Source organism: Nymphalis io, chromosome 19 (assembly GCF_905147045.1).
Source record: "Nymphalis io chromosome 19, ilAglIoxx1.1, whole genome shotgun sequence".
In the NCBI taxonomy this organism is placed as follows: Eukaryota; Metazoa; Arthropoda; class Insecta; order Lepidoptera; family Nymphalidae; genus Nymphalis; species Nymphalis io.
The window spans coordinates 6,933,911-6,956,504 of NC_065906.1; the positions used below are offsets into that span (position 1 = coordinate 6,933,911).

At 35.9% G+C, this 22,594-nt stretch overlaps 1 protein-coding gene across 11 annotated transcripts in view; it reads left to right on the plus strand.

Moving 5' to 3' along the window:
- Positions 1–21,704, plus strand: part of LOC126775938 (sodium/potassium-transporting ATPase subunit alpha) — a 39,240-nt gene extending 17,536 nt beyond the window's left edge. The window contains exons 2-18 of one of the 11 annotated variants that reach the window (XM_050498131.1): positions 6,629–6,732; positions 10,878–10,958; positions 11,238–11,369; positions 11,506–11,676; positions 11,794–12,015; positions 12,126–12,344; positions 12,459–12,639; positions 12,727–12,984; positions 13,068–13,417; positions 13,499–13,750; positions 13,867–14,078; positions 14,263–14,446; positions 14,558–14,773; positions 16,236–16,330; positions 19,250–19,424; positions 19,509–19,741; positions 19,828–21,704. In XM_050498131.1, coding sequence (XP_050354088.1) covers positions 6,724–6,732; positions 10,878–10,958; positions 11,238–11,369; positions 11,506–11,676; positions 11,794–12,015; positions 12,126–12,344; positions 12,459–12,639; positions 12,727–12,984; positions 13,068–13,417; positions 13,499–13,750; positions 13,867–14,078; positions 14,263–14,446; positions 14,558–14,773; positions 16,236–16,330; positions 19,250–19,424; positions 19,509–19,741; positions 19,828–19,948 — 3,111 coding nt within the window. In that variant the 5' untranslated portion in view covers positions 6,629–6,723 and the 3' untranslated portion in view covers positions 19,949–21,704. Of the gene's footprint in view, positions 1–6,426; positions 6,733–10,505; positions 10,524–10,877; positions 10,959–11,237; positions 11,370–11,505; positions 11,677–11,793; positions 12,016–12,125; positions 12,345–12,458; positions 12,640–12,726; positions 12,985–13,067; positions 13,418–13,498; positions 13,751–13,866; positions 14,079–14,262; positions 14,447–14,557; positions 14,774–15,159; positions 15,255–16,235; positions 16,331–17,335; positions 17,431–19,249; positions 19,425–19,508; positions 19,742–19,827 lie in introns of those variants that run through there. The other 10 variants (XM_050498129.1, XM_050498128.1, XM_050498132.1 and 7 more) reach the window with 10 other exon arrangements.
- Positions 21,705–22,594: the final 890 nt, after the last annotated feature.

Sequence of the window (22,594 nt, forward strand, 5' to 3'; positions counted from 1 at the left end):
AATTATAAACACGTTCTAGATACACTTTGTACTGGATATTAAAATTTGTACTCGTTTAAAGCGATAATTTTTGTCGGCGATGTTATTCCCAGCGATAGATAAAATGTACTAGTGACGAGTGTTCTCCCACGGGCATAAGGGACATATAATCATGCTGGGTATTAATAAAACCGATTCAGTTTCCGTTTATATAAAACATTAACTGGCTCATAGTATATTTATAAAAGTGGGTAATTTATTTCAAATAATGTTTAATTATGATTTTAATTAAATTATTTTATGTTCAATGAAGGTCTTTACAATTTAAATACGTATGTACATATGTTTGTATGTTTAGATTACGTATCGTGGTTTTATATGAAAACAATTTATTTTTATTACAAATATGACGTAACAAGTACGTCTAATAATAAAATACGTTTGACTCGTAAATTGATTTATTTTATTTTTCTCGCATGAAGTATTTGCTTTTTTATTGGAATCAATATAAATCAAAGATAAAATTTATGGCGTAACTAAAGTTATACATTAACAATCTTATTCATAACAAGTTATCACAGGTTTATAAGCTAGCTAAAAGTAGATTGTCAAAAATTGTTATTCATAATTGTTCGATAACGTTAAAACGTTCAATAACTCTCCGATAAAATGTCTTTGATTAATAAAAGCTAGGACCCTTCTATATACCTTCGATAAAGGCATATTAGCAAAAAACATGGTCGATTCTGGTCAGCTGATTATTGACATTACCCATCTTCCTAGTTATTAACGTTTGCAATGACCTTTGATTTCAAACACGTCTACGTATTTTCCTAAATATGAATTCATTACAGACCTTGCGAATATAACAAAATTGTAACACCAACCTTATTTTCCTCTAGCCAATTTTCACTTCTCTACCTTTTTTTTGAATTCGTATTCATTTTAAAACTTTCCTCAATAGTATAATTATCATAGTTTATTGATACGATCAAAAAGCATAATAATATAACAGAGACGCGATGTTTGACACAAGATGCATTTTTTTTTAATTTATACCTCGCCATAGATAAAAACTCGTTGAAATCATTTTTTACCATTCACATTTTACCATTTTTCTACGATATGGCAATATTATGTACAATAAAGGCATTATAGTTATCGGAGGTTTATCAAACGATTATGAATAAAGATTTTTATCGAACGTTTGATAGGTTTAAATGAGTTTTTAACTAGTATAGGTAAATGATTACATAATTTTATAACATTATATAAAACATTGTATACAATTCGTAAATGGAAGACCAAACATCATCCCGATCTGCGATATCCAATGTCATTACAGAAGCAATTACAATTGCCATAAAACAATAAAATCATGACGTCAAGACCGAATGAACTGACGGAACAGATAATGTACAATACCAATGGATACTTATGGTCTATTTCAATCATTTTATGCTTACGCCCGAAGTAATCGGGGGATCAAATGATGAATGAAATAAGATCTATTATTATTATGTATATTTCCCTGTTCACTTACTTTAACAAATTCCGTTACATTAACATAAGCATACAATCTGTTAACAAAAATCTATACCGTTCTAATTTGGAAATTCAAAAAATTAATTAACGCCATCTAGTGACATAAATAAGAAACATGTTTTACTCTTAACAACACGATTCTGAATTGTTTTTAATTTTGGATATTACAAGGCGATCACAAATTATGTCCATCAAGCGCTGCTGAGATTCCGTGTTGTTAATTTTTGTGTATAATCTAGCTCGTGCTCGGCAGTAAAGAAACATGCATGTGCCAGATAATATCTTGTCATTTGAGTATTTATCTACCTGCATATTCTGATGGCAAGTGGTCACCACCTCAATGCATACCTTGAGCTTGTATTTAGTTACACTGACTCACTCAATCTTCAAACCTAGTAGCTATTGTTGTTTGGTGATAGAATATGTAATGAGCGGGTGCTTCCTACCGAGGCACAAAGCAAATAACTAAGTAATGTGGTGAAATATGCTCCAAACATTATTTGAGAGAAGTGGAGCTACTTACCTAGCTGTGCTTATATTAACCGACTATCAATGTACTGTATTAGTATCATAATATATATTTTACAGATAGAACTAGTTAGGAATATCCGAATATTGCATTTTCTGTTTTTTTTCCACGAGGATCAAGCTGTATCAAGATTTTCACTTACAGTATCTACGTCTAATCAATATGAGTTTTTTTTTCATGAAAACCATTTCATATATCAATAAAGTTTCACATGAAATTGTACTGAATATATTTATATAATACGAATTCAAATAGAAGAATACCATTAGGCATGGCTTGATGCGAAAAGTTTGCCAAACTCGATTCAGTTAAGATGCAAATTTTCGGAATACCATCGTTTATCCTATATTCATATTCACTATTTCGTAAGGCTCAACTTCATGATTTTACATTGGGAAGCTACGTAGTAGTAGTAACGTGTTATATATAGAAATATAACGCAGTGCTTATGTAAGTAAACATTTTTAACTCCAGCTTACATTTCGATATATACATAATGCTGTTTTATTTTTTTACATTAAAATTCAACTGAATGTTTCATAATATTATCATGCTATTTTTCAAATTATAGATTTGAATTTTCTCTTGTCGAATTATTTAGAAAATGAATTACGTAATATATAATGTAAGTGTAAATGGCTTTACTATCGACTTCAGAATCTTCTGGCTCGAAACGTGTCAGTTAAGCTTTCGGCGCTCTTTAAATATAAGCCACTTGAGATTTGAAGTCCATGGTGATATAGTGCCTCCTTAGCTGTTTCTATTACAAGACGTCTGAATAAAGATAATCTTATTATTGCGATATTTTGATATACGCGATATTAAAAAAAGGAAACAACGTATTTGTTGTTCTTTCAAAATGAGAAGGGTCTCATAAGAATAAAAATATTTTTAGGTTACAAAGGTCTTAAAATATTTATAAATGTTACGTTACATAAACATTCACTAGGCTTTGGTAAGAAACAGACTTCATGGCTACCGGCAAACTTAGGGCGGGTCTTGTTTTTCCGTATTCATTGTTATACGAAAAACTCGCTAAACATAATGTTCTCAATACACGGCAATAGTGTCTTATATCGATATTGAATTCATTATTGTTTATAAGAATTATTAATATAATAATTAATGTCGATAAAGCAGTACAGAGACGGGTTAGGTAGATGGCAAGGCGGCGCAAGTGCGAGGGTAAACTGCGCGCGCCGACCCCGCTTATTGATCGTGGGGAATGACGCCCGGGGTGACCCAAATAGAACCTCCGTTCGCCCCCACCCTCAAACCACATGATCCGGTCCCCCTACAAACGCTCCACGACGAATTTTCATATCAGCCGATTCTCCACGCCGAAGGAATGGCCCGTTGCCCCGGCTCTGATACTAATGCCTTACATAATACATTACGGACGCCTTGTTCTATTATCGTCGCTCGAAATCTCTTTGTCCTCTCAACTTTTGACGTGTGTCAAATATAATTAGCATAGTTTTCAAAGAACAAAACTCGATTCCAACGAACCGTTTTGACAGTCAGTAACACGAAATGCAATTTAAACGTATAATTATATCTTACTAAACAGACCTCTTCGTACATTTTATAAATATATATAATTATATAATATTATATTATATACCTGTACACCCATTGCCACCCCTGTTTTATATACCTACATCAAGAAGTCAATAACTGACCTATTCCTGGGAAAATCCAGCTCGGGTGGTGTATGCGTAGTTTATAGTATTCCAAAAGCTGACGGGCTGCACTAATATTGATTGGCATATTTTAGTCCGAAGTGGGGAGAGCCGGGCTTAAGTTTATAAAGGTACAAATTGATAGTGACTTGCAAGTACAAAGTATTATTACATGTTAGACAAGGGAAGTATTCGATAATACTGAAATAAAGTACGTACATTTTACGTGTCCTTAATGGACATGGATTAAATAAACGAATTAATGAAATAGAACGCAAATTATTTTGATATTACTTTTAAACCCAGAATAACATTAATATTGTAATAAATAAAGTAATATATTTCACACAATGGAGTCGTTGAATATGAAAAGCGAATGAACGGAAAAAATCCTTTTGTTTAACATTCCGGAGCAGAGCTGCTCAAATGAAAAATTTCCATAAAAGCAGGACACGGCGGACGTTGGGAGTGGAAGAGCAGGCAACTGTGCGTATTGTTTTCTATGTATACTTGAACTCTCTTTAAACCCTTATTACAAACATAACGCCGCGTCCAATTATAACTATTAATTTGATTCTTTTTTTTTGTATGTCTAGAATAATAAAATTTATAAATTAAAAACTTGTATATATTGTACATTATTCTTGACTTGATTTAAAACTGATATTAATAATGAAAGTCATTGAAACGCATCATATACCCCTAAGCTTTGTGCATGCCTGCGTGCGACGTTCTCACCACAGATCGGACTGTCATAATAGAAGGTCAAGTGGTCGCTGTAATATCTCGAAACGCTGTCTCAAAGCCGATTTTGATAAAGTCTTTAATACCTCCTGACGTCATAAATGAGACTATCTTTACTACGTTTAACATTTCGATAATTTTCTTTCTTTTTTTTTGGAAAACGAAGTCTGTCTTTTGCAGATGATTTCATTTGCAACGTATTATATACATAAAAAATAATCTATTCTCAACGAGTTATTATTTCAGGTTTATCTAAAGCTTTATTTTGAAGTTTAAATATATAGATGGTATTCTTATCAGGACTCCTAGTACCTAATGGTAAAATGTATAATTCCAATATGTCTACCTGCATAAGTGGTGTGGGGCGAACCTGACCGGTGGCTAGCAACGAGCTGGCACGTCTATATTTGCTGACGTGTAATTGCGCGAGGAACGACGTCTAGTGCCGGAAATTAATATCTGACAGGTGGCGCCCCCTCACAATAAAACTACTCCCGTATTTGTGAGTGTATCTACCTTATAGCACTCTTGAATTATATTTATATAAGCATGTTATACAAGTTTACATAGGTTATCGCCATTTGCTTTCTTCATTGGACTGAATATTTGACTAAAAAAAGGTAATTTTAAAGTAACTAATTTAAAACATTTCCATTATTTTCACTTGACGCTTTTGGCGTAAAATGATAATACGCCTTTAATATATAGCATTATATTGAGAAAATACAAAAATTCTAGTACCTGTATTTTAAAATTGTGTATTTTATAAAGTCGGAAACGTTTCGATTTACGAATAAAAAACACATATTTAAAGATTACTAAGCCAGCAACAATTGTATTAATTTATTTAAAAAATGTACTCGTATTCAACGATTCTAAGAGTAACTAATTTCATTAGCAAGTGTATAAATTACTTCACTGTTTCCTATATCGTAGAGAATCCGTAGAGGAAGTATTACGAGCGAAATTGAATTTTAAAAAGAAACAACACATTTTCTTGCCTAGACATACGTACGAAGAATACGTATCTAAACATCGCTCAATCGATTCTTTATAAATAGTATTCAGCATTAAGTACAGTTCTTTGTTATTATTTTATTCCGTGTTGTACTTATTAAAACAATTAGTATTGCATTTTTCTGTGGTATTTTTATGAGTTCATAGTCCTTATGTACGGGCACATTTTTCTGTATCTATTTAAACCCCGTCAAGGCCTCTGGATATAAAGATTTTGCGTCTAAAATTTATTTATATTCGGCTGTTATGACATTATCAAAATGCGAATGCAATAAAACTACCGCAAATGTGTTTGCCGTAAAATAGTTTTACTGTCGACAGAAACTCTAGATGCCCCAGATCTAAAATATTTTAATACATATACATGTAGATCAAAGTAATAAAAAATACATTTTATCATTTTTATTTTACGTAGTAAATGGAATATATTAAATTATAATATTACATTATTATTTGTTAATATAAAAACACTAGAATCACCCATTGTACTACTTATGTTGTTATCGATTGACAATGTATTTTTATCTCGGTACCTACTCTTATGTTGTATAATGTTTTATTAAACTTGGGCGCGCCGCTTTAACTGACCTGCCGCTATGTAAATAAAAATTTATAACTTTATTGGCAATTAAACAATAGAGCTAGTTTCTAAAATATGAAGGAAATATTTTAATGAACATATGAACAGGTATTAATAACTGCAAAGTAGATTCCTTTAGCAACATAATATATTGGCTGAAAATGTAGTCTGAAAGAGGCGGTTGTCATCGGGTCGGTTGTGGAAGGTTACGCGCGGGGTGGAGCGATCGGTGCGGCGGCGCTAGAGGGCGCCGCGCGCCGCACAGCGGGGTGCGCGCGCCGATGGTAGCGGCGGCGCTGGCGTCGTGACGCAGTGTGACGTCAGTGCGCCGTCGGCTCGATACGCGCCAGCCCCATCGTCAGTCGCCGCCCGAAACAGGCCGCCGAAAGACGCGCCCTACGCGCCTCCTCCACCCGTACACTTCTCTCATACCGGGTTTTAGTTTCGTACCATAATGACATAGCCCCAGTGTCGTGCGACGAGACTACGTGAAGCGCACATTTTAGTTTTTCCATTGAGACGAGGAAGCCGTAACGGTCTCCGTTGTTCCAGAACTAGACGATCTACTTCATTCCATCGAGGAACGCAGAAGAGACCACAAGGCGGTCTGCTCTTTTAAATCCGCCTTTGCATAAAGACTAGCTAAAATGGGCGAGGTGAGTGCAGTGCGCTTGCAGTAGTGATTATCTGGCCGTTTAAAATAGCAAATATTTCCCGATGGCGCAGTGCTTTCGTGAAGATGTGAGTGCATGTAGCTGGTAGTGAGTGCGGAGAATCTACTGAACACCGATCGTCGTCAGCAATCGTCGTTGCTTGTGTATAGTGCTTGCTTTCAGTCATAACCCCTAACCATTTATCCAGGGGTATTCATTTGCACGTCCTTGCCTTTGTTCTTTTATTACATTAACAAGTGTGGTCTAAGCTTTTGCACCAATTAGAATAAATTGAATAGACAGTCGTCCATTCCTCCGTAGCTTGCGTTATTTTTTCTCTTAGTTTATTTTTAATCATTTTATTGCAACTTTTTATTTCAATATCGTATTTTATAATTTCGTAACTGTATAATTCTATTTGAATAGAACAAAAAATATATATGCAAGAATGTCAAAAGAGTAAAATTAAGCGCCAGAGATAGCGCCAGTCCAGTTGCGTAACAGCTCGTATTGATCCGTGCGGCAAGCGAGACACTTCGCTTTGTGGTCTCCTCATATACCATCACTCATTACTTTATACAATGTATTCATTTATTTTATTGAAAATATTTTAAATTTAAAACAGCCTTTTTAATTACTGGACTTAAATATTTATTTCTATATATGCTATGAAATTTTTTATCGAAGCGGCTAATGTCTATAATATGTATTGAATGAAAAGTAACGTTAACAATAATTATTTCATTTGAATACGTTAATAAGCTATTCAGTTTCTTTTAAATTGATGTTACACGAGTAGTGTCACGTTTTAATAACAGATGTACCACAAAGCGATGCTGCTGCTAATTTAAAACGGTTCAAGATATTAAAAAAAAATTACGAGCAGTAATAATAAAAAATCGAGTAACTTCGATTTTTGCCTATCATTAAAATTATTCCTTACAAGGTGTCCCGAAGGAAGTAGCTAACGGGTTGTCGCGGGAGGCGGCTGTGGTTCGAACACGAGAACTAGATATAAGAGCACCGAAGGTTTATTAGAAAATTGCCTTGTCATTATGTCATTTAAATCGCATAGAGTGCCGTCGGTCTATTGGAGTATTTCCTTTATCCTTTATGACGATAGCACGCACCGAGCAATTAGGTTGCTAGACAAAGTCCTTCAAGTTCATTCCATAAATTGTACGAAATACTTAGTCATTTATAATCGATCCAATTAATCTTTAATACGCCTATTACTATTTCAGTTGAAAGAAACTGTTTGATACATAAAATGTAAAGGGCTTAGGGCAATAGTTCATTACGTAGCCCTTTAAACATTAAATTACTTAAGAAATTAATGAGTTAGTTTGTTACATAATTCAAAAAATATTTAAGTATTGCAAAATGGATTCAATTCTGGTACTATTCAGATACTTTTAATAGTCAATGGGTTCATATCCCGTTTGTATTAAATTATTTATAAATTATATTTTTTAGTTAAAGTAGGCTCTTACAGGAACTTTTTAATCTTCATTTAACAAGATTAAATGCAAAGTGACTGCAGGTTCGAAATTTAAATTTTGACCCAGAAGAATCTTCAAGAAATTCAGTAGTTAGTACTCATATCACCAATCAAATGAAAATATAATAAATATAAACACACATTACACATTACTGAATTAACAAGAAGTCTTTTTTTTTTTTTTAATTTATGAGCATGAATAATTTTATAGTCTTTAATGGTTAACACAATCTCACATCTTATAAAAAATATTTAATAGATATCAATAATCAATTTCAACGCGTAAAGATTAATTTACACAATTTAACCTTTTTGTCTTTTACAAAATAATTAATGTCGCAAATATTGTTTTCATTTACCTTTGTTATCGCAGTTATTAAGGTATATTAAATCGAGAGTTTACGTAACTAACATGATAAAGATAATAGTTAAAGTAACGAAAACAATCAAATCACACGGCGGCTATCTGCGGCAATTAAGTGCAATAACTTTTAATTAAAATGCTTAATTCAATGTTAAAGTTGTAATCTAGACATCTAACAGTCTAGTTTTATTCTCTGATATTAGTTTTATTATACAAACACCGTGAGATAGGTTGGATTATAAATTAAGATAAATACATTTTACTTAGAAGTTCTGAAAGAAATATTTAAATGCGCGGTTGGCTCTTTTGTTCCGAATGCCAAATGGTAAAGAGACACTGACGCACATGTTACACCACATCAACAAACACACGTGAATCTGGCTACTAATAGTGTTTTGGCAACAGTCGCATATTATAATTGCATGTCGGGAATCACGCCTCGAGCGTCGCGACGTCGACTTAGTTAAAAATAATTGTCTCATTCACATGTTGTGGAACTACTACGATAGTAACCACAAATTTTCGGTATAAAGCAGTTTCGTGACCATGACAATGATTATCTGATCGCTGACATTTGGCATTATTGGTTCCAACGTTTTTTTTTCAAGATAGTTCAATGAATCGCGTAAAATGAGACATAAGCGTACATATAAAACAATAGTGGCTCTCAAGTAGATGATTAATTAAGAAGTTAGCATGCTAGCTGTCATTAAGTACATTTTAATGAAATAACAAGCATAATTAAGGATGTTACGTTTTTTTATCATTCTCGAATATCACAACGATTCTTCCATCTTTTTTAATATGATATCGTTTCGTACTCGACGGAACCGGATTCTATTTTCCATCAGATATTCCGGTTTAACCTTTACAGAGATTATAGAATGCGGTCGCTGGGGCCCAGGGGTGGCAACCTTGTCTTTTAGCTATTTATGTCGAGGGTAGCGGGGGTTGAGTCGCAGTGCGCATGCGTACTGCGTGCCTCTTATGTAACGAATCGAGCACGCCTTCCTTCTAACGTGCAACCGAACTTCCATTTCCATCGTATGAATTTTTCATTATTTCCATACTTATGTTAGCGAATGTTTCTTTGTCTTTTATTCTTGCTAAAGACAAATTGAAATAATAGTTTTATACGACTTTTGCTCCAAATATATATAATATTTATCCATCCATCCAATAGCTATCTATATCGACTATAAAAACACCGTAACTTGAAAAATATCTTTAAGTAATATTTTGAAGATCTGACCAACGCCCAAAAATTTTTATTATTATGAATTCTGTAATAGGCAATCGAGATAATACATCGTGCCATCATTATTTTATTGATTAAATTACTGCCTTACATATAGTAAAGTAATATTGCATCTCGCAATCTATTATCCCTGTTCTGACTGTAACCTTCATGGAAATACAGGGCGCGGTTTAATGAGGTCCGTTATGAAAACGTTCATCAATTATCGACGGCGACGGCCGGCTTGTTTACGGCATCGCGGACGCATTTAGCCTCAGTGACATTATGGATAGTTTGCACACAGCTATATCGTTATTGCCTTCATAAGCCGAAATGCTTTTCCAGGCAATACTAAAACTGGGTCATAATTCATCCAATGCGCAGTTATACACCATTGATATTTAAAACGGGTTCCAACGAGCGTTGCAGTATAAAGATGAATTTAGTTCAATGGTGAATGAGTGCGCATGTGTAGTGAGGCAGCGATGCAAAGAGGTGCGCGGTGCCCTGCTTCCATATTGTCGCTGTGAGATTCGCACACGCAACTAGTTCAGTTCAATTGAGCGCCATTGAGCCGGTGATCCCTAACAGGACTAAAGAGCAGCTTGTCAAGGTTACACCTCGCGGACACGCTCACTGTTGCCGTGTGCTCCCTTTACAATACACCGCATTATTACGCGTAGCATACAATGGTAATTGAAATTACTTTGAAATGTATTTATATTTCAGTGGTCTGTTTTAGTCTTGTTTTAATCAATTCATGTGGTTCCTTTTTTGTAATATTTGCTTGATTTCGTATTTTTTTTAATTGATTTCATTTAATGCTAACCAAAGTGTTTGTTATTACCGTCATTTTTCATTGTTTTACTCATGTCATATTTGAATATTACGACAACCAAGAGATTTTAATCAATATAAATTTCTTTTTTGAATTTTGAATGATGATGCTCTTGGGTGTTGGTATTCCTTTTCACTATCACTTAGTCCCATTGCATGGCCCTAGCGCCGCCTTGTAGAATGTGTCTAGCCCCTAGTTATGTTTGCAGCATGGCCGTACCGACTCGTACCGCGTCGCCACCATCGGCCCCATAAAGGATGATAATAGAACTGCTGATGGACAGTACAAGGTTTATAATTTGCATTATCACATCTACATCTTGCGAGTGGCGATTGACATTTGTAAGTCCAGTATTCGACAACTGTCAACCGTACTCGCTGAGCATGCTTTTGTTTAATTTCATAAATTTTATTTTTCATTTTATTTAACTGTATGTCATTAAATCATCTATGATTAAGACTTTGATTGTAAGCAACGCGTAAGTCTCTTGATCTCTCTAATTTTGATATGATTCTAACCGATACATCATTGTAATAATTTAATGGGTTTTTCTGTATGTGTGTTAAAGACTCGTCGGAAACCTCCTGCGAAAAAGCGGAAACCCGGAGATTTAGATGACCTTAAACAGGAGTTAGATATCGATTACCACAAAGTAACGCCTGAAGAACTATACCAAAGATTTCAAACACATCCGGAAAATGTAAGTTGTTGAAGATGTGAATATTGTGATTCAAAATAAATCAATAAACTAATTGATTGAAATGAAATTGGTTTAGTGTTATTTATTTTCTTCATTATTTGTGAGAAAAGGTACTAAGATAAGTGCAATTTAACAGGGACTCAGCCATGCAAAAGCGAAAGAAAACCTTGAACGAGACGGTCCAAATGCACTTACACCTCCAAAACAGACACCCGAATGGGTAAAGTTTTGTAAAAATCTTTTCGGCGGATTTGCGTTACTACTGTGGATTGGTGCTATTCTTTGCTTTATTGCCTACGGAATTCAGGTCAGTATTTTATGACAAGTATTTTCATGATGTGGTTTTAAAGTTGTATTACAATAGTGGTTTTGTTTTAATGTAATTTTTTGTCAATTTTACAATTTGACAATTTTATTTCTCTAGGCGAGTACCGTTGAGGAACCTTCGGATGATAACTTGTATCTTGGTATTGTATTGGCGGCTGTTGTAATCGTGACTGGAATCTTTTCATACTACCAAGAAAGCAAGTCGTCCAAGATCATGGAATCTTTCAAGAACATGGTACCTCAATTTGCCACGGTCATTCGCGAAGGAGAGAAGTTAACGCTTCGTGCTGAGGACCTAGTGCTTGGTGACATCGTTGAGGTATTTCATCATTGGCAGCAAAAATATTGTCTTTTTTATTGATCAACAGTAACTTAACATTATATTCTGTAAAATAAATGTTATTAAATTAAGTGATTTCTATTGACTAGGTTAAATTTGGCGACCGGATTCCTGCTGACATTCGTATCATTGAAGCACGTGGCTTTAAAGTGGACAACTCGAGTTTGACTGGCGAGTCTGAACCGCAATCCCGTGGACCTGAATTCACCAACGAGAACCCCCTAGAAACCAAGAATTTGGCATTCTTCTCTACCAACGCTGTTGAGGGCACTGCTAAGGGCGTAGTCATCTGCTGCGGTGATAATACGGTAAGAAAATATTTTTTGTATTAAATTGAGTGTACATTTATATTATTGATTTTTTTATTATATAGCTCTGAATAAAATATAAAGTTTGTTTTAATCAACCAACTTTTACTTTAGGTTATGGGTCGTATTGCCGGATTGGCTTCGGGCTTGGACACTGGCGAGACCCCCATTGCTAAGGAAATCCACCATTTCATCCACTTGATCACCGGAGTCGCTGTATTCCTCGGAGTAACGTTCTTCTTAATCGCCTTCATCCTTGGCTATCACTGGCTGGATGCTGTCATTTTCCTTATTGGTAAATAATATTTACAAACTAATGTTCTATAAAAGCATTTCGTTCCGTAACATGATCGATGTACTGATGATCGTGACCACTTCACAGGTATCATTGTAGCCAACGTACCTGAAGGTTTACTGGCGACCGTAACTGTATGTCTGACTCTCACTGCCAAACGTATGGCCTCCAAGAATTGCTTAGTTAAGAATTTGGAAGCCGTGGAAACTCTTGGATCGACCTCAACAATTTGCTCCGACAAAACTGGAACTTTAACCCAAAACAGGATGACTGTAGCTCATATGTGGTTTGACAACCAGATCATTGAAGCTGATACTACTGAGGACCAGTCTGGAGTACAATATGGTAGGTCAAAATGATGGTAATTTAAAAAAAACATTCAAAATTTATTAAACTGCCTGGGTATTTTAAACTATTTTCATTCATAGATCGCACTAGCCCTGGATTCAAGGCGCTTGCCAAAATTGCTACTCTCTGCAATCGAGCTGAGTTCAAAGGTGGACAGGATGGTGTACCAATTTTGAAGAAAGAAGTTGCTGGAGATGCGTCTGAAGCTGCTTTACTTAAATGTATGGAACTGGCACTCGGTGATGTCCTGTCGATCAGAAAGAGGAATAAGAAAGTCTGCGAGATTCCATTCAACTCGACTAATAAGTACCAAGTGTCTATCCACGAAAGTGATGACCCCAGCGATCCTCGTCACTTACTCGTAATGAAGGGCGCCCCTGAAAGAATTCTAGAACGATGCAGCACTATTTTCATTGGTGGCAAGGAAAAGGTAGATTATATACATGTAACTTAGGAAAAATATTAATGAAAAGAAAAATGAGTCACGAAATAATTTTGTTATATCAAATAGGTTTTGGACGAAGAAATGAAGGAAGCTTTCAACAATGCCTACTTGGAACTCGGCGGTCTCGGTGAACGTGTGCTCGGTTTTTGCGACTTGCAATTGCCATCCGACAAGTATCCCATCGGCTACAAGTTCAATACTGATGACCCCAACTTCCCCTTGGAAAACCTCCGCTTCGTTGGCCTCATGAGCATGATTGATCCTCCCCGTGCCGCCGTACCCGACGCTGTTGCTAAGTGCCGATCTGCTGGTATCAAGGTAAGCAGTGGTTTGCTTGTCAATTTTTCAGGATATTTTAAAATGTACTTTTTTCTTTTATTTAAAATTGATATTGTATAATCTCTGCGTGTCTGGTAAATAATATACGATTGTAGGTTATCATGGTAACCGGTGATCACCCCATCACTGCCAAGGCTATCGCCAAGTCCGTAGGAATTATTTCTGAAGGCAACGAAACCGTAGAAGATATCGCTGCACGTCTCAACATTCCCGTTTCCGAAGTCAACCCCCGCGAAGCCAAAGCCGCAGTCGTCCACGGGACCGAACTCAGGGAACTTAACTCTGATCAACTCGACGAAATTCTCAAGTAAATAATTTATCAATCTTAAATTTTGTCTTGTGTAATATTGCAAACATTGCGTAATTGACACAATGCATTTATAATTTTTTTCCAACAAATATATAAACTACAAATTTTGCTATTCTAAAGGTCGCCGTGAAAAAACTTACAAAATCAACACATATTTCAAATACATATATTTTTAAATAAGGTTCCACACCGAAATCGTGTTCGCGCGTACGTCCCCGCAACAGAAGCTGATCATCGTGGAAGGTTGCCAGCGACTGGGAGCTATCGTGGCCGTCACCGGTGACGGAGTCAACGACTCGCCCGCCTTAAAGAAGGCCGACATCGGCGTCGCCATGGGCATCGCCGGCTCTGACGTGTCCAAGCAGGTAAGCACTACTGACAAAAGAAAATAAATTGGTTATAGGAATTAGTATTATCCGCAGCATTTAAAGCGTTAACTTCGGTGAATATAAATAGCGAGTGTTTTTCCCCTAAAGGCCGCTGACATGATCCTCCTCGACGATAACTTCGCATCCATCGTCACGGGTGTTGAGGAAGGGCGTTTGATCTTCGACAATCTGAAGAAATCCATCGCGTATACCCTCACATCGAATATTCCCGAAATCTCGCCCTTCCTTGCCTTCATCCTCTGCGATATTCCGCTACCTCTCGGTACTGTAACCATCCTTTGCATCGATCTCGGAACTGACATGGTAAGTTGGACTCTAAATTTTAAACAATACAGTTCAATTTTTGAAGTGAATATAAATTGTACAACACTATTGTCGCATAATTATAAAATAATTTATTACAAATTGTCCGAGACATAAGAGGTAAAAACGATTTGTATTCACTAACAATAAAAAGATAACAAAAAGAAAGTCAAATTCGCTATAAACAATAAAGGTGTTTTAAAATTAAAAAAATTACTTTGGTCAAACGAAAACACTTTATGTGATCGATGCAAGTAAATTCGAGACATTTTTTGACTTGAATTTTGTTTTGAAATGCAAAAATCCTTGACAGTACTAAAAAGAACTTTCAGCTGAAAAGTCACGGAGGATGATATAACTTATATTTAATGAGATATTGATACTAGGTGCCCGCCATAGCGCTGGCGTACGAGGCAGCCGAGGCGGACATTATGAAACGTCCGCCTAGAAATCCATTTTGCGACAAACTTGTCAACGAGAGGTTTCTTTTTCGTTACAATACAATGTGCTGCCTTCATAACCCCTAACCGGTTTTCAGCTAACGCCGCTGTTGTCTCGGTATCGTGACGAGTGCAGTGTGAATATGAAAGTAATTGTATGTAATCGTAAAATTAACATATTGTAACAGTACTTTATCAGTAATATGTTTTTATGGTTACAAACAATTTAATATGAAGAATGTGTTAGTTTTTATTCTAATTTGTGGAGTTTTAGCGAACGTCGAGTTCTACTAATGATGGATTGATGCTTGATTTTATGATATGTGTCAACGCCGTTATAATTTGATGACGAATGTAAATGAAACAAAAGAGCTCCTAGATCTATGATTGCATTCTGTTATATTAGCTCGACAATTATTCGTCATCAAAATATAATAAGTTATACCAATAAATTGTAGAGCTCCATAGACTCAGGAACTAACTTATGTGTCTGATGTTAGTATACAAAATATATTGGGTGAGCAACCGTAAGACTCAATCGTATACACTACTACTAGGAAATACAATTGCTCAAAAAGGTTGTTTATTGTTGTATATGAGCGGACATAACACGAACCTACAACAGTCATAACATAATCATTTCCATCGTCATCACAGAATATTTGTCATTTGGACACGATACCCAAAGGCAATTCCGAATTCATCCACTGATCATTCGATTAGATTTTGTTTTACACCCTGGTGGTATTAAAAACGAACGTCATATCATGGTCTATTTTTATTGTGTTTAACATTTTGTTTTCTATGATAATTTTAAGTAACGCAAGATATTGTAAGCAAACGTCCAAAATAATTTGATACAATTTAGTTTTATAAAAGTTATATAAAATTGGGGTAACTTTGGTGGAAATTTGGTAAAGTTGGGCGTATGCTTGCAAAGGTCTTGTTAAATGTTGGATGTTGTGGACACGTGAGTGGCGACGCACGCTTGCCGATCGCTCTCATAGCTAGTGTTTGTGTAGGTGCCCGCCATTTCCCTGGCTTACGAGGAGGCCGAATCTGACATTATGAAGCGACAGCCGCGTAATCCTTTCACTGATAAGCTCGTTAACGAGAGGTAAAAATACGGCGAGTGACATCGCTCGTACAAAGATATTATTCTATCTGCTATTTGCTTGCTACCACGTGTAAATTAGTCTTCAATATTTGGGGTTTGGTTGTTGCCTGCAGTGTGAACGGTGTCCTGTAGGTACACGAGTTAGAGTGTGGGTATTGAAGGCGACAATCGCACCGCTCCAGTTTTCTGCCTTGCGTTGTCTTTAATATTTTTTCTTTATTAACTGATTTCCTCTATCCTTTAACGTAGCTTAATGTCGTTGTGGAATAACGTGTTTCAACATCTTAACCCGCCGCTGGTTCCCGCCAGCCAAAACACATTGTTCCATTTCTAATTACTGGTTTTATTGATTATTAATTACTATTTGCGGTGTATGTGATCGCTTTTAAGGTAAGTTGTCCGATAACTTCCTTGTGTCTGCCATCTGTCTTCCGTGCATGCATTTTAAACACACCTTAACGTCTTTATAATACGGATATCGTTTATTTTTCTTGTATTTTCTTTATCTATATTTTTATTTCTCATACCTTTCATGCACATCATGACACACACTTTTACATGAGTATCGTTACCATTCAGGATACGACGGCATACGAATCATTTCACCGCATCTATCGTATATATCGTGTTAGGATACATTAACAAGTATATAATATATTAGCACATTGTACACGTATTCGTATTACATATGAATTATTCTAGGTCTGGTTTGTACCTGCCATCACTAGCGTAGTATTTCAGATATCCTATACTGTGCTGTTTTTAATAAACATCCGACGTGCTATTTTACATCAAACACGCTATATCTTTCTATTTTACAACAATTTCCTAGTATTTTCTAATATGATTGTAATATTAAGTAAATATAGTAATACTTTATATTTATTTATATGTATAACGGAGCTAGAGTTAGAGTTGGAGGCGACTGGGGTGTGTAGGTAACATATCGTGTAAGAGGAGAGGGTCGTTGTGTTGGTTTGTGCTGATTGCTTGGTGTTTACGAAGGTACCCGCTATATCATTGGCGTACGAGGCGCCAGAGTCCGATATCATGAAGCGGCAGCCCCGAGACCCTTACCGTGACAACCTCGTCAACAGAAGGTCGGCCCGCACTCGCCACCACTGTCGTGGCAACGCTTACTAGATTCTCATTTGGGTGTAACGCCATGTATAGCCTCACTATCAAAATTATATACAGGGTACAATTTATTAACGGAATGTCCCATACAGTGCATGTAGATGAAAAAAATAAATTAACATTTTAACAACATCGAAATTATTAATTTTTTCACTTAAAGGTAGTTTACATAACGAAGTGAAAAAGTAAATGATTTCATGAAATTATTAAACAAAAAAATAATAGCAGTTCTAGACTCCTGATACGAATAGCAAGCATTTCATCAGTCATCATAACCAAAATTGTACCCTGTATTAGTCTGCGGAATTGGTTAATGTTAAAAACAATGGAATATTTTAATGGTGTGGCTACTAATGGTTGAACAGTTCCATTTGACATGGATGTGGAAGAGTGATTATGAAGACAGACCCCCCCACCCTCAACCCAGCACTACGCAACCACCTGTGTAGAATCGAACCGAGCCCCAGTATAAAAATATCTCTGTACTAAAGATACTCTACTCTCTGTAAAATACACGACATATTCTTTGTTTCCTCTTAGATCCTTGAGAATGAATAAAGTTAGATTTTTTCCTAGAACCCTTTTAATCATAGACTATTTAGACAATAGTGTTTATATCTTTACAATCTTCACTCTTCCATATTTTAAAGATAGATTTATGAAAGACATTTTCACAAGCAGTGAAATGTCGATAATTGCACGTTAGTGAAAAATTTAGTGGAAATTAGTTATCATACAGGCGTACTAGTGAATTAACTGTGTGTGTGATTGTGTTTAGAAATAGTAGAAGAAATAGATGATTTTTAATAGATACTTTTTTTTTTTTCAAGGAATGACTTAGGCGTGATGGAGCGTACTTAAATAGTTACCATATTTTCCTTTTAATATTATGTATTTATTTAATTATTATGCGGGTATATATTATTTATAAAATATTGCAGTTTTATTAGAAGCACGACACTAAGTCGTTCACATTGCTTAAGAGCTTACGTCACCAACACAACACTCATAATCTTGGAAATACTATCGAGCTATCTATTTTTTTTATCACAAAAGCTTAAAAATTTCTCTTTTGCTTAAATGCTTATCGATGGTTCCTAACTAACAATGTTAATGCATGTATGGCGTAAATTGTAAGTACTTACTAACAAATGATTCTGCTAATAAGTGCGATGAAGTTAAAACTATCTAAATTTTAATAAGATTACGATTCAACAAAGGCAAATAGAATAAAAATAATTGATTAAAATTACCGGAGTTTTCTCCTCATCGCAATGTTTGCTTCCTGAATATGGCGAATGTAGAAAAATATATAAGTTTAAATTATTTACTATTCGTATTAAATCAAAGAGTACATATAATTGTATTATTTCGCAGTTTGCCCTGTTTAGATTTGCAATATATATTAATGTGCTAGATCCATATAATGATTAAAATACTGCATGATTACTGATTTGTATAAAATACCCCCGAAGAAGTAAAGAAAGTGTGTTTTAGATAAAACAATATGATTAGATCTTTTTGATTTGCGTTATGAGTTTCACAGAAAATGCTTAAAGAACGCACGTTTAATAAAAAGTGCTGGCTTTAAGTTTTTAATTAATTAAATTAAAAAAAAAAACATTTTCATATCGGACTTATCTTAAATATATATATTTTTATTTAAATTTGTCAAAATTTAATGAATCTGAATATATTTTCATTTTTAACATAAAGCCGGTGCTGTTCTAATCATCAAAAATACCTAACAAGTGCTATAACATTGATTTTGGATATTAACAGGCTGATTTCCATGGCATATGGCCAAATCGGAATGATCCAAGCTGCCGCTGGCTTTTTCGTGTACTTCGTGATTATGGCTGAAAACGGGTTCCTTCCCTTGAAACTCTTCGGTATCAGAAAGCAATGGGACTCGAAGGCCATCAACGACTTGACTGACTCCTATGGACAGGAATGGGTATGTCATAGCTTCACAGTTTGGAAAACATAAATGTTTTATGTTTAGAGTGGCTTATTTGAATATTTCACACATTGTTTACAGACTTACCGCGATCGTAAGGCTCTCGAATTTACCTGCCACACCGCTTTCTTCGTGTCCATCGTGGTAGTGCAGTGGGCAGACTTGATCATTTGCAAGACCCGCCGTAACTCGATCGTGCACCAAGGAATGCGTAACTGGGCGCTTAACTTCGGACTCATTTTCGAAACTGCGCTCGCCGCCTTCCTCTCCTATACGCCCGGCATGGACAAGGGCTTGCGGATGTATCCTCTCAAGTGAGTGTTTAGGATTTAGCTAAAGAATCGAATCTATTATCCATATTTCGTTGCGATCGCGATATTAATATTGAAATGGTCGACAGGTTCGTTTGGTGGCTGCCCGCCATTCCATTCATGTTGTCGATCTTCATCTACGACGAGATCCGGCGCTTCTACCTGCGTCGCAACCCGGGCGGCTGGCTCGAACAAGAGACTTACTACTAAGCTGCACCGACCACTGTCCACACCGTCGCGTCGTGCAACAGTTAGTTACCGCGTACATAAAGTTCATTTGTGTTCTTATATCAGACTGACAGAGGTCGCGGTGCCGTTTCGGTATTTGTGTAATCGCTGTCGTGTACGCTTCTCACCGCTTGTTACCGCATCGCCGCCCGCAGGGCTCCCGAGTACCTGCCGAGTGTGTCTGTCCACCGCGTCGGGCTCCGCCTCGGCCGCGGACGCCTCGCATTATCGTTTCTTAACGAACTATCTATGTATATATGCAGTGAGGAATGAATTGAATTTGTGATGTTAAAAATATTATACACATATTATAATTTTAAATTTGTGAATCGCGTTATTTTTGTATCGAAATCGTTTTGAAATGTCATTTGAGTAATCTCGAATCGCCAAATGCGATATGTTAACGGATCTTTCTGGGAATACGTTGAATCTCTGTTGGCGCGCGGAGCACGCGCGGAGCAGGCGCGAGCACGCGCGAGCACGCGAGCAGCGAGCACGCGAGCAGCGAGCAGCGAGCACGCGGCGCTCGCCGGAAACCTCCGTCATCGCGCAAGCGGCCGCGACGCGGACACCATGTCGCAGTAGTCGTTCGCCCTCGGTCATATAAGATAGAATAAAGTATAATACTAATAATGTTGTTTTTCACACACTATACGATAAGTAACAAGATATCGTCTAGCGGTAGATCATCGTTCAACCGCCGCGCCCGCGCTCGGCGGCCGACGAGAAGCATTTGTTATAAAAGTACATTTAAGAAGCCACGATTATAATTATTATTTAAGTGATTTAGATTAAGTTGATTTTTTCGAGTGAATATTGTTTAGTTGACGATTCGAACTGGTGCATGGTGTGTGAGAGGTCGATGTGGAGTGCCTGAGTTATAGTGTACTACTGCTTACTGTTAGGTAGGTAGTTGAAATTTTGAGCCATATTTTCAATCGTAAAGTAGATAAACGAAGCATACACAGTCGCGATAGCTTGGAGGGCCGCGGACGGAAGCCGGCGCCGGCCCGGTCGTCGGAACACCGGTCCTCTCCGGCCGAAACGGACCAACGCGGACCGACACCGACCGACACGGACTGGCACGGGCGTCGCCGGTCGCCGCGCGCCGGGGCCGGACACTATGCTTTTCTTTTTCTAAAATTAACTGAAAACTTAGTGATTTTCGTGACATTTATTAAAATAGGCTGCTCATGTTTATTATATAAGATTTTATTTCTTAATTAAAAGATAATAAACAAAACGTAGAAATGCGTAATTAGAAATTTTTAAAATTATACAGTTATGATAGAGTCATCTTGTTTTGGTCGCCGCTCGGCGCTCCGCCGGCCGCGCGCGGAGCCCCGAGACGAGCGATTTATTTCAATTTTCGTAACGAATACATAATATAACATATAATAATGGTTACAAAAGTAATAATTATATTACATTATAGCGACTATAAATCTAAATTATATGAAATGTTTATAGATTTAAAATGATGTTTGTTTCTTTAGAGTGACTTTCTGTGCTTGTTCAAGAGAACGATGTACATTTCACAGACAATAGTCGTTGATTATGATTGATATTATTGTAATGATTGGATCTTTGTAAGCTATTCGTTTAACGTACACTGTAGAACTAACATTGTTTTGCGTTCGACAGTTCTTTACACCGTTTTATTTTATAGTATTACTCTGTTGGCTAGGAACGCTGTAAAAATGTAAGTGTTAATAAAAAAAACATTTTCAAAATATTATTGCGATGTTTCATTGATATTAGCTAATATTTATTAAATTATATTTATGCTGAACCTTGGTCTGATTTGCTTATGAGCAAACTTATACCTCTCTACCTTTACATTATAAAGAATCACATTAACGCACGCAGACACTATGATCATAGATTAAATATTAAAATTAACTTGTATAATCGATACTTTATTAAATATTAAAAAATAAATAAACACACAATATAAATTACTTAAAAGTATTCGAGTACCAAATGATATTCAATAATTTAAAATCCTAATTACACTTATTTTTTTAAATGACTTGAAATTCTACATATCTATTATTCTTCATTCTACATATATATATATATATATATATATATATATATATATTAAAGAAATAAATACTCTGTCTTCTCCTTGACCGAAATTTAGAAAAATTATTTTGTACACTGAGGGTCCGTCGAAAGCATTATACAAAATTATGAAAGTGATGTATTTTTATTAATCTACTTGACTGGATAGATATACTCTACTTGAATATAGATCCAAGCTTACAAATAAAGCAAAAACACTTATAATTATTTTATAAATGCAGAACGTATCCTCAAAATCAATCGTCCAGCTTACTAAATAAGCAAGTATTTTCGCCGAGTTGCAGGGGTTGATTGAAGATTAAAAATAGTTAAATCAATATTGCGCCCTAACTCTTACAGTCCTTACCAGCCTCATAACATAAAACCTGCCGGATGTTACCAGGAAGAATTTATCATTTACACTTTTTTAATAATTTCTGCACGTAAACACTTGACATATTAAGTAGAAATGGAAGAATTATGATGGAATGTAGAATAGTTTAAATTTTGTTTATAACTCACAATCTATGCCGAAATATAAGCTCATTCATTATGTCTTTT